At 41.7% G+C, this 13,459-nt stretch overlaps 1 protein-coding gene across 1 annotated transcript in view; it reads right to left on the bottom strand.

Annotated features, from left to right (window-relative positions):
- Nucleotides 1–12,894, bottom strand: part of arid5b (AT-rich interaction domain 5B) — a 72,490-nt gene extending 59,596 nt beyond the window's left edge. Inside the window, exons 1-3 of the mRNA XM_047602224.1 lie at nt 12,832–12,894; nt 12,252–12,506; nt 2,655–2,889 (exon numbers count right to left, since the gene is read on the bottom strand). Of these exons, the coding sequence (XP_047458180.1) occupies nt 2,655–2,889; nt 12,252–12,506; nt 12,832–12,852 (511 nt within the window). The 5' untranslated portion in view covers nt 12,853–12,894. The remainder of the gene's footprint in view (nt 1–2,654; nt 2,890–12,251; nt 12,507–12,831) is intronic.
- Between the last annotated feature and the right edge of the window lie 565 nt (nt 12,895–13,459).

The following is a 13,459-nucleotide window of genomic DNA, read 5'->3' as shown; positions in this document are numbered from 1 at the left end:
CATGTCTCTCAGTACTCAATACAGAGCCATGTTAGATCAGTCTACTCACATACAGTAGCATCATATTTAACATAAATCAGTTCAGCTAATAAGAAAGCTAATAAATGTACGTCCCTAAATACTTCTAAAGGATTAAAAGAAGACCAATTCAAGGCACTCTTGTAAAATACTTTCTCAAAAAGCCTCACTTAGGCTGGAATTTGAATCATGATACCAATCATCTCTGTTCCTCAAAGGCTTTAGAGAGCTGTGAGTGAACTGCAGCGAAGGTCACCTGTTTTTAATTAATTACTGCAGTTTGTAAGGGCATATTTGGTCATAGTTTTTCTGCATTTCAGAGGACACGACAAGAAAAACTTTCTGAATTCACAAAAACACAATGTCCCATGTATTACAGATCAAAGTAACACAACTGCCATCCTGCTGTTTGAGACACATTTGTTTTGTATTTTTCATATGTTGCCTGTGAGACACAAATGCACTACAGCGTGCTTCATTCACATTGGCAGCATGCCAGGAAAAGTTCGGATACGCACTTAGAAAAAAAAAAGAAAACATTTCCCTCCATAACAATGGCACACTTTATTGCTCTTTAGCTCACAATGGTTTTCAGTGCAGCTTGTGGTATTGCTGCAGTATCCTGTTATGGGGGAACAATCCAATTCTTCTGCCATAGTTACACATCAGCCTGAGAATAACAATTAGCCCATGCATCATTCAAGTCATACAAGCTGTAGCCACTGTGGGATAGAACAATCAAAAGAAAAGTATCACAAAAATGTACGTTCAGTCCATGAGCCAACATATTACACAGCATTACAGACACTCAGCTACAGGACGCTTTAAGGCTACTTTTATATCTCATCTGCTGCTGCTGTGCTATGAATATTTCATCTGGGTAGTCAGCAGCATTGCAGTGGCATATTTCATATTTCTATGCAAGCACTTGCTCAGAGTAGTGTTCATTTGCCTTGATGAATAAGAGATCTCTCTCGCTACTCTCTGCCCCTCTCATATTGTTAGACTGTCAACAACTGACACACGCCAAAGATGTAGCGAGCAAACAAACAAATGGATAAGTGAGTGCACACCACTGATTGTCGGTGTGTAGCATGTGTGCATCTATGTGTGTCAAAGTGTGTGCGTGTCTCTGGTGCCCTGCCAGAGTCTGAGCCCGTTCTGCTGAGTGGGCAGATTCTCTGGCGGAGTGTCCCATCGGAGTGACAAGTGCATTTAGAAACAGCCTGATGGAGTCATTAACAGCAGCGCTGCTCATTAGCAACACACGCACACACACACACACAAGCGCACATTCACACAGCCTCTCTGTAACAATAGCATTATTACACTGACTACAGTTAAATCTATAAAATCTAGACGATGCAGCACATTTATAAAAAGCCAAGTTATGGAACATAATACCATTTAAGAAGCAGGCTGACACATCTGTTTATGAAAGCAAGCAGTCACACAGACACACACCCACAAGCTCATTCACGCTGTATTGATTACTGGAATAACAACAAAGCATCCATTATTGATCACTTTGGCCTTTTTTGCGTATGAGATTCAAGCGGTGTCGAGTGATGAAGGACATTACAGCATCACACAGCATCACACAGAAACACACGACGACTTGTCTTCCTGGAAGATCCCAAGCAGAATAACACTACAAGAGTCATCAATAAACCACCATTTTCTACATAAAAAAAACACGCATTCTCCAGCCTGGAGCGGTTTCACTTCCGTGTAGGCTTTAGGAATATTAAAAATGTATTAATAGAAGCTCATGAAGCTAAAATTCTGGCTTATGTCACAAAGATACATACTTACAACCCGAACAAGAGGTGCTGCAACTGTGGTATTTTTAGCATGGTTGCTGTGCTTTATTATAGCATTATAATCGGCACTAGGTATTACATCATAGCCATGTTAGGGGAAGAGACAAATAAGTGGGAAACAGCATCAAAGGGAACATAATGTCCTTTGTGATTATTAGGCTCAAATGCCAGAGTTTCCTATTTGAATTGGATGACTCATCTGCGGAGACGTCCAGCTTTATGTTGGTTCTGATTCATATGTAACGCTGTAGCGGGAACCGGAGAGTTCCCGGTTGAAAAATCAAGCATTCGCTGACGCTTAATGGCACAGCGCACACGATGAATACACCAGACAACCATTCAATGATCCCTAAAGCTGCTCAGCAACACAGCCAATTATGATCTGAACTGATGGATAAGACGATATCAGAGGTGCTTCAGGCTGCAAGTTTGATGCGACTCAATTATTTAAGACGCAGCCAGCTGAATTCTTTTTTCTTTGTTGTTGTCACACTCAGAAAACAGAGCTGTTACACTGTAAGATGGTAATATGTTGGCAAACACGTTGCCATTAACTGTAGCCTGCCTCTATTAGCAGGATTCTCAGCTCATTATATCGGGAGTAATTTCAAGTACACACTGATGAATCACTCCAGTCAAGACAACACTTGTTAAACCAACCAAAGGACAATAAACACAAAATGATTTATGGTGAGCACATAACACAACTACATAAATATTCAGCACAGCACGGCTCACAGAGAACTGAAATACTGCAGTAACCTTTTGGTAGAAAAAAAAAAAAAAGTAATTGAGGTTTCTGGTGCCGCTCACCTAGCTGTGCTCTCTCCCTCTGGACATCCTTGAAGTTGAGTCCGCTGGTCAGGGTGCTCTCCCTGTAGCGGTGGAGGGCCTCCCGCCTCCCATTGGTCCCCAGCTCCCGGAGCACGGAGGGTTTGAGAGGCTCGGCCTTCAGACCGTCGGCCCATCCCGAGAAGTCCGGTACCGTCCACTTCACCAGGTCATCCAGCCGCACGATCACCTTCTCAGACACAGCGATTACCTCGTGCTGCAAGGAGGCAGAAGGACATTAAAGCAGCTGGGCCCGAGGTAACAGATCATTTACTTCCGCCGCGGTTTTACTGGCTAATACTGTTTTAGCCGAATAGACACAGACATTTCAAAACGGCACAAATATGCAGATTACACAACCAATTTAACAGATCAGAAAAAGCACCAAACAATTACCCCTAACAAAACAATACAACTAATGAGATTTTGTCCTGCACAACAACACTTTCAACTGTTTAATCTGCAAGTCCAGTTGCCTTTTTTTAAACGCTTTTCTGGATGACTGAGAACCTTCACAGACATATTCAATAAGAAAAGTAACAGATTATATTAGTATTTGTGGTAAAAGAACAGTCTATAGATACTGACAAATAAGAGTATAACATTACAATATTAAAGTATAGTAAACATTAGCAACAGATAAATTACACATTGTAATATCACAATAGCAAACAGCATAGAAGAGCATTTTAATGTCTGTCAGTGTGGAGACAGTTTTAGGTATTATATATACACAGTGGGGGGTAGATTAAAGGTTTTCACATCTCGTCACATGTGCACTTATTTGCAGTCCACTGTACATAATCACGGCCACAGCTTGACTTAAAAATAGGATTAAAATCAGGACATAGATCAGAATCCAGATCAGAGTCAGTCGAGGAAACAGGACCGACAACAGAACGTCCCTTATTTATCATCGAAATTGGTATGTGCGTCAAGTAGCATTACGGCTGTGGATGCACATTAATGTAAGTAAATTACTGCGCCATGAATATGGATGACGTGGATGATTGCTGAATTGAATTTATGCCAGCAGCTAAATCAATGTCAACGAGGACGGAGGTGTTTCAGACTTTTTTTGATTTGCATTTAGAAAGTGAGGCTCCTGGTAGCCGCTGTGAATGTTGAGAGTTTATGCTTTCAAACATCAAGTGGCTGTGAACACACCTTCAAAAGTGTGGAGGAGCAGATGAAATGTAATTTGTAATGAATTAAGAGGAACAAGCTGCGAGCCCGGGGGCCTCTCCGACACACAAAAAGAAAATTGTAAATGTAAATCTATAGCAGCGAAGGTACGTTTTTGTGTATACTTCAGTCTGTTCAGCAGGGTTACTCAGTAAGATTTGCTCTCCCTTCAGTATGCTCCAGCCTTTTTTTTTTCTCCTCAAGGTTGATTCAGCCGCTTTTAATAACTCATACTTGAAGAACTACAACTCCAGTAGAGAGGGAAGGAAGCCGAGATGCTTAAATGTGTTTCCATTTGAAGGGCTAATGGCTGAAGTGCTTGTTACAAACAGAATGGAGTGGTGTGGTGTAAGATGGTTATTGCAGAAACAAGGCAATCTGGAGGACAGATGTGTACAGGCAGAAAAACACAGACACACAGAGTAGGTCTCTGATGTTTACCTTGGTTATCTCCAGTTTACCAGGCATCTGTCAGCCTGTGTATTTCCCCCTCAGAGAGCTTGTCTCATTAAAATAACACTTATTTATGTCACATCTATATGTGTAACCTGAAGATGTGGACGCAATAAAGGCGGGCTAAGCTGAAGTCTGAAGCAAATCCTCCCTTAGCAAAGCTCGAAATGTAAAATTAGCCTTTCTTGGCATTTTACCCTGCATTTCACAAATTCTAAAGGATTATTTCATTCAGTTATTTTGTCACCACCTTCTAAAAACAAACACTTCTCAGAGTTTCAGACTCTCTCCAAGCGCTCTGTCTATACAATTACCCGTGTTCTGTTCTCAAATCATCAGCAACTACAGCCATATCAAATCCCAACCAGTTGGAAACAGTATTTCCTTATAAAGGAAAAGCCTGCAAGGAATGGCTTGATATAGCTGTGCCTCCCCACACTAAGTAGAAACATCAAACATGGGTTTTCGGTCTTCTTATAATGAGCTGTCTTCAGCTGTCAAGTGGTGGCGGGTGGTTGTAACCGGCTTTCCATGCAATGAAAAACTGACTGCTGTTTCTGCCTTCAGAAAAGCAGGCCATTTGAATAATGTAGAGCAACAGTAAATAGAATTCAGCCCGCGGCCAAAAAAAAAACACATTGCGCTGTATCGCTGCAGAATTATTTACTGTACTTTGATGCAATCTGTTGACAGAGAAACAATACCATAAAATATTTTAGTCCATTGAAGTCAAAAAAAAAAAAAAAGAAAATGTACTGGATGTTCTTTTGTGGATATACGCGGCGAGTCAAACAGCAATCCTTCAAGTGTTCTCAATAGCGCACCAGAGCAACATCAAACCTTAAAAAACACGCAGCCGTTCCCTCTGTATTAATCAGCTGAATGACACGGTGCCTTGTGTGAATGTCAACAGATCCTGTTTGGGGACTTGTTCGGCTTGAGAGCAAAACACAACAGGTGAGAGCAATTCAGCAGCTGTCAACACAGTCCAGAATATAATCAGTCTATGAACGGAGTCGCAGCTCTGGAAACAGCTTTCATCCATTAACTCTGCCATTTTACAGTTTTTTTGTTTTTTTTTGTTTTTTTTTTGTTGTTTTTTTTACGTTACCAGCCAACTTTGTACTGACTTAACCGAGCGAGCAGAAACAGGAAGGTGAACCGTCGCTTGTGGTTTGCATAAGTCATGATATGTGATTGAGAAATACGCAGATACTGTAGAATTAAGAAATGTTTGTGTGTAAAGGGTTTCTGAGAACCAGCCAGGCCAGTCAGTTATTGAGAAAGGATCACAACGACAGCAGCGTTGCACCAACCCCGTGTTCCACTTCGGTGACAACAATACTCTACTTTCATTATCATAACATGATCTTTCAGTCGTAACCAAAAAGGGCACCAGAAACCCGATATGATATCACGTAAAAGAGTCTAAAACTAAATCAGTTCTTGATCAAATAGATAAAATCAAACAAATTGGGAGATGAGTGAATAATTACATCTGAAAAGTGGTAACAACTTAATACTTTCGATCCAACTAAGAGAAGATTCATCTCAACTATTACAATATCTTTGAAAAGTCATAAAAAAAATGTTGCTTGGACAAAAAGAAGGAATTTAAAGTAATCATCTCAGGACCTATTCAGATTAAATAATTAATCGAGAATATCAATAATTCAACAATAATTGAAGGAATTGTTAGTTGTTAACCCTTTAAATGACTGACCTATTGCTAAAATTGATGTTGGCTAATGTTCAGTCGAACCCATTAATTGATTAATTGTTCCAGCTCCGGACGTACTGTAACTCTGCCGAGATGAATGATTCCAGCGGCTTTGCAGGGGTCCCTCGGCTCACTCGCTCGGGTTTTGGGCTTCAAAGATGTGCTTTGGAAACTCGGGGCCACGCTCCTCTGTAAATGCCGCCCATCCACACTGTGCTGTCATTTCGAGTTAGGCACTTGATAGCTTAGCAAAGCGGCAGACACAGCCAGCGGGCCACTTGATAATATAGGTCAGAGGACTGCAAGCCCACAGCCAAGAGGTGACACTCCACATCAGCAACACACCAAACAGCCGGGTGTCATTTCAGTGACACTTCCTACACAGATGCATTAGAAGCATTTATACACTCTGAATACTAAATATCTTAAAGTGTCCCCTGGATAAACACACACAAACTATTCCTGCTGTGGTTGGGTTTAAATGTAAGGTAACGTATTAAGAGCTAAACGCTACATTCTGTCTCCATCTCCATCCTTCCATCAATAATTCATGTTATTACTGCAGCAGCATGATATCACCAAAAACATTACTGAGTGAATTTATCGCTATGGCTGCACATAATGGACTGAAAAAAAAAAAAAAAAAAAAAAACTTCTGCTGTGAAACTGTAGATAACTCTGTTCCAGCAACACATGACTTCGGCAATCTCATTCAAATGAAACTCAGTAAAATCCATATCATTCAATTTATATGGACGCGTTGGCGCACTGGCGGCGAAGCAGCACATAAGGGATGTTTCCAGTTCTATATTCGGTGATCCAATTAGGAACAATGCACCCTGAAATATTCCATATCGCTCCGAACAATTCCCTGAGACGAATCCACGCCACCATCCGCGGACATTAAGGCGGGCATTCCTGACTGTCAGCGTTCTGCGGCCGAGCGTCTCATCGCTCAGACAGGACTTTCAGCTTGGGAGTCAAGGGGTGCACGCTCCCAGTGGGTGGGTGTCTTTCTATACTGTGGGCACACACGCTTACATGTACACACACACACACACACATACACAGAGTCCTCCTGTTATGCTGGGAAGGTTTCAGCCTGCTGCCTCAGAGAGGTCAGCACTGGAATTCCTAAGGCCAAAGGAGATTAGTAATTGAGTAATGGACATGGTGACATGGACAATGAGGAGGGAGAGAGGGGGGGTGGGGGGGGAGTGAAGGGACAGAAGGAAAGAGAGAGAACGAGGGTATGAAACACAATATGAGTTCATTATCTATCTCCCCTCCCCATGACTGACCTTGGCTTCAGTGTCCCAAAACAAACTTATCTGGGAATTAAAAAGGAGCTCTGGGGAGTAAGCCAGGGACAATTGAATTAGAATAAGTTTTCTGAGGCCGCTTTAAGACTACAAAGAGCTCAAGGTACAGCATTTAAAAGGTGAGAATTATGGTACATAATGTTCCGCCACCTAATTCATGCAGTTTATTCATATGCATGGAAGTTTCTGTAATATCGGCGGGGTGCTGAACTCATCTTTTATTCACTGATTCCATTAAGAGATTGCGCCTTCATGAGCCGCAGTTATATATGAACTTTGCATTCTCTCGCGCTTCTAATGACTGAGAGAAATAGTGAGATAACAGGAGTGTTTCAAAGCCTTTTCCTGAAACGGGTGAGGCATCCATCATGTAAGGTGACACCGCGAAAAAGCTGCGTCAGCTCCCTAGAATCACTGCAGCTTTGTATCTTGTATTTTAGCAAATGCACACGCAGACGAAAAAAAAAAAAAAAAAAGACTGAATGCACGATCCCACAAGCTCCATCTAAGAAGTTGAGAATTAAAAATACTGTCTGGAGTGTTGAGCAAGAGCTTCTCATCTGTGGCTGCATTCCCCTCAAAGGTTATAATAACGATCCACTGTAGCTGGGGGCGCTGGAGTCATGCATCAAGGCAAATGTTTGCCTGTTCAAGTGGTTAGTCAATGACAAAGTGGAAAAAACCAAGCTAAAGGGAACCAAAAGCCTCCTGTGTGTTGACAAACAGGCACCGCTGTAACATATCATTACTTAGGCTGCAAAGACGCAAAACAGTTGGGTGAAAAGAATCGGAATCTGAATGTTTGTAGGGATTTTTTTATGGCCTTTGAAGTCCAGGGTATTACATTTTAAAGGTTTTAAATTACACTATCCTAAAAAGCTGGTAATAATTTACATGCTATTTCAGCAATGGTGAGGAATTCACTGGAGGGCAGTGTTCAGAGTTAATGACTTGTTCTGCGGCAGGAGGAGGCACACACGCGCGCACGCCACACACGCACGCTAAAAAACACCGCCGCCCCCTCCCCACCTCTAAATTCCTGCCATTGTTGTGTGAATGGGGAGATTTGGGATAATGCACAGACCGGCCAAGACAAGAGAGCAGTATGGACACAGTAAAAAAAGATCACTGTAAAAATGTGCCATATCACATTTACACTCGAGTCATTCAGCAGAACGACCTTATCCATCAAAATGCTAGTCGCATATCTAAGCCACTTACACTTAACTCAACTAGCATCCCAGATGCCTGAATTACCCATTCAGGGTTTTTCCCTTAGGAAAAATCAAAGAAGCAGCAAATGAATACAATCTAATTTCCCTACAAGCTGCCTTTCCAAGCACTGAAACACATGCATGGACTACTGCCATGTACTGAAGAAATGGCTCTGGATGCATGCCAAAGTGTTTTCCACAGCAATCAATACTGGCCTACTGCTGCAGTCCCCAGCCTGTCAGAGGGTGTGTGTGTGTGTGTGTGTCTGTGTGTGTGTGTCAAAGCCTTGTCAGCTAGAGGGACAGAATAGAGGAGAAGAGAGGTCAGATGAAATCAGAGGTGATGATAATAGCACATTAATATAACATGATCCAGAAATATTCTCAGCAGTTGTGAGTTCCCATTAAGAGCTTCTTGCTGCATTTGCACTAAAGTGGGATATGTAGTGTAAGATAAGCATAAGCAATTAAAGGCCTGAAGCAAGAGTATACAATAAGTGGGTGTTTTGAGCCGTTATCTACAGGAGCTCTCTCCTGAAATAGGGAGTCCAAAAAAAAAAAAAAGGAAAAGCATTACAGCCAGTGAGCAGCACCAGCGAGAAGAGAGTCAGGCCATTTGGAGTGAGAAGAAATAATGTGTCACTCGGTGAGTTTTAAAACACATGTGACTGTTTAGTCGGTGGCAGTTTGCAGGCAGACAAATAGAGCAGAGGCCCCAATAGAGGGTTTGTCATAATGGGTGAGCAACCCGACACAAAGCCTGTTTAAAGAGCAAGCTGAGCTCAACTGGTGGGGGTAAACACTGCTTGTCAGCCAGATATACAATGAAAAATAGAGCTTCCTCCACATATGGACTTAATAATTAACTCAGTATAAATAGATTAATAAATTTTCTCAGGATCTGTTTATCAACTACTCAGCAAACACAGGCGCAGAGGGCTGCGTTTATTCAATGAATCATTATTTTTATTTTGAGCCAAAGCTGGCTGCATTTAAAAGGAATTGACCTCCAACCCCGCGACAGAAGAAAAACAAGCACAGTAGGTCATGGGTTGGTTCCTCTTGTCACTGCACAGCACAGCAAAAACACGGCAAACACAGCGCAGGAGAGGCTTCGAGCAAACAAATACCTGAGAAATAACCAGGAAATTACATCATACCTCAGCGCTGAGAACACAAGTGAATCAGTAATCCAATTCTGGTGAGCTAGTTCAATATAAGGCTGTTCTGATGTCTTGGAGAAAAAAAAAAAAAAAAAAAAAAAAAAGTGGTGCCTTTTGGTATTTGTAGGATATTGGCTGCAGGCTTAAGATAATAGCTATCTACAAGATACGAGCCCTGATCTCTCAGGGAGAATGAGCAACCCAGCACCAGCTGTTCACATGTCATAAGTCAGACACTGTTTTATGTTGTGTAAAAAAAAAAAAAAAATTCAAGAGTAAATCTAGCTCCATCTAAGAATAAATTTTACAAGCCACAATTTTACCAAGTGTGGTTTTACCTCGTGACGCTGTCTGAGCTCATTTAGTACTAAAACCTTGTGAAAACAACACACTTCCTGAGAGCTGTAAGTTATCAGGTTCATATCTGTATGAGTCACTGGGCTAATTTGAACTGCTGATTTTCAGCCAGTCAATTACAAATTTACAGTTCAGTGTAGCTCCACGGCCGTTAATCTGTCTTTATACACTACCGGTGTATAAAGAATAAAATGACTAATGTGAGATTTATAAATTCCACTTCTCAGCACGGCTAAAAGTCAACCCTTTGCTAATGTTTATCTTTTCACACATACATCACTGAGACGCAGAGTTTAACAGCTGCTGACTTTAGTGTCACAGCTTTATTTGGCAGGGCGGCTTTGCCGTTTCTGTTTTTTTTTTTGTTTGTTTGTTTGTTTTATGGATTATGTTTTGCATCTGTAAACGCTCCTGGCCGACTCATCCAGTGCAGATTAGCGTTGTGGGGCAAAGTCAGCGAGAATCTGAATGGGCTCAGTGAAGGTCATAAACTGACTCGAAGTTGTCAGGGCAATTTCCACTGTGTAATATACTGTAAGTAGTCCGATTCGCTAAGAGCTGAACGTTTGACAAGCCCTTTAATTGAGGCCAGCCTGCAGGCGCATACATTGCACTTAAACATATCATCCTCGAATGCTATTATTCCAGCGTCTGGTGTCTTCTGTAATCTGTACAACTTCAAAAGCAAGGCAGCCTTGCACGATTGTGTGCTGCAATTCATAATTTATGCAGGAAATTGCATTAATACCTCTTATGTTTTTACTAACAGGCACACTGCAGATGGTTTCCCCTTGTCTCTTCCCCCTATGCATGAACATTTGAGATTTCATTTGCATTGGCAGCACAGGCTCTCTGCTAGTAAAATATCATTTTTTTTAGATATACCCAAATGGACTGGAATGTAAGCACTTTGCAATGCAAATAAGTCTTTGGGAAAGGGGGCGGAGCTGACATCCCCTTGCGCAAGTGTGGCCTCGGAATTGGCAATCCATGCACTCCAAGTAATTACCAAATAATTGCAGCGTGTTAAAGACTAGAGCGAGAGGGCTTCGGGAGATGATACCCGTTCATAAAAGAATTCTGACACAAGGATGATAGCTTGTCTAAGCGGCAGCCCATAAATAGCCACCTTTCTCATGAAAGAGAAATGTGATAGCCACTCTATTACTCAAGAGGAAAGAATGTAAGTAAACCATCAGCGGAAGAGTCAAGTACAAACACGGCTTTGTCCTTCCACATAAACAATATAACAGCAGCGGAGAATTTCTATGCAACCGCAAGTGATCAAAAGCGGGGAGGAGTAATTAAAGTACTGCTGTCATATTAAGAGAGAAACCAACATTTGTTTCGTAGCCGGTGAGAGAAACTCTCAATAATCAGAGCTATGCAATTCAGTGCAACAATGTAACCGGATCACAAGCGCCACATATGGCCACAGTCAATCATAACTATTGCTTTTCTGTGCCAACAGCGGCGTAATGTAACGCAGGGGCGTTTTAAGTGCTGCCTCAAATGTGAGCCGACAATATCACATTGTCGAGGATGGAAATGCTCACATGGAAAATTATGCAAAACGTGGAGAGTAGTTAAAACGTGTCAGCACTGGCTGTGCTCTGCCACGCTTTATGACTCGCTCTGCCTCTTTCAACATCAGGCTGCATTACAAAATATCTAATAACTATCGTAGAGACCGATCTGAGCCAGTTTGATCCCGTGCATTCATTACCGTTTCGCAATTTCCGCCCATATGTCAGTATTTGACACGCTTTACCCAGAAATGAAATGACAGAGCACAGGCGCAGGATTGTTGCGGATTTTCCCCTTTATAACACAATTAACCCCATAGAGCGCAGCGGCAGCCTTATTGAGCGCAGCTGGACAAGTGCACATTCAGCATTTGACACCACAATAGACAAATAGGCTCAAGTAAAACTAGAGAACAAATGCCGCTGTAGGTCAGTCCTCTTACTGCCCGGATACGTCAATGTCAGTATCAATGCAAGTGTTTATGAAAGCCTCTGTCACCGGAGACATCCGCTGCCAACTCTTAATGCAGTAAAGATGCAGTTAAACAAATTCCTCGAACACAGGGAATAAACACACCCACAAAAATAAATAAATCCGCAGCGATTCATGATTATTCATCAGGCGATTGATATTCCTACCTCTCCGTGAGTGACTGTCCGTCCCTGGGGAGTATCCTCTGGTAGAAAATAAAGTTTGGAGCTTGATAAAAGTTGCTTGCTTGTTCTTTCTTCCCAGAGCAGCTGAAGCTCCGCTATGCAAATAGGATCCTCCGGTTTACATCTAACGAAGAAAAAGTCACCGAGAGACAGGATTCTCGGTTTGCCGTCCCGGTTAAATTTAAAGGCTTTATAGAATATATATGGTCCATGTAAACCGCAAGACGAGCCCACCCACTGTGGAGAGAAAAAGAAGGGAGAAATTAGTGAATTGCTTATCAACACATTTGGTAAACAAATCGTCACCAAGCGGACAGAAACATTTCAAACGCTAAACGCTTCATTACGCACGGCTGGCCAACAACACATGAAGAGATATTTCAATTCTCTGCACACAATTAGTATCATGTAACTATTTTTAGATGTTCAACATATGACACAGATGCAGTCATACTAGATGCAGTGTGTCAAAGTTTTGCGGATCGGGCGCAAGGGTGCAGTTTACAGAGGTAGCGATTAGCGCAAACTAAAAAACAAATCGACGGCTGATAACAAACATTACCTTCAGTGAGTTCGGCTCCATCTCGACGTTATGAATTGATTAAACTCAACACGCTCTCCAAACTTGCTGGCTTGAATGGATTGCCGAAGGTCCTGCAAGAGACATATCTCCGTGGAGTTAAAAACATCGCGGTTTAGTCAAAAAGAGGATCCGGAAAAAAACGTTTTCAATCACTCGCACTGAAAGAATCATATTATAAGACTATATCTTCATTTTTTGGGTTATTATATGGAATACACAAATTTTGGCGCATTTCGATTACGCGAAATACTGCAGTTGGGCGAAATATTGAACTACAACTATAAAGATATACATTATTTTCAATAATCAATAAAAGGCGACGTGTAGAAAGATATAAAATACAATCTGACAAATTTATATGTCGATAAAAGATTAATTTGTGCTTAAATGTCGTGTTATGGGGTTTTTCCTGGTCTATGTATCTTCCAGGACTGCAAAAGACGTTCAGTATGAAAGCACATTTCTCACAGTAATGACACTGAGGCGCTTGCTGTGGATGCCTTCAAGAAACAATGTTACATGAAAGTTAATAGGTCTATCAAATGATTCCTCAAAAGGCAATGTGGGACCCGGGAGGTTGCTTTGCTTTGAGCGGAACTCTGTGCCT

This window comes from Mugil cephalus, chromosome 13 (assembly GCF_022458985.1).
Source record: "Mugil cephalus isolate CIBA_MC_2020 chromosome 13, CIBA_Mcephalus_1.1, whole genome shotgun sequence".
NCBI classification, from domain to species: Eukaryota; Metazoa; Chordata; class Actinopteri; order Mugiliformes; family Mugilidae; genus Mugil; species Mugil cephalus.
Note: the sequence above shows the minus strand (reverse complement) of the source record. Positions and strands in the feature narration are given on the sequence as shown.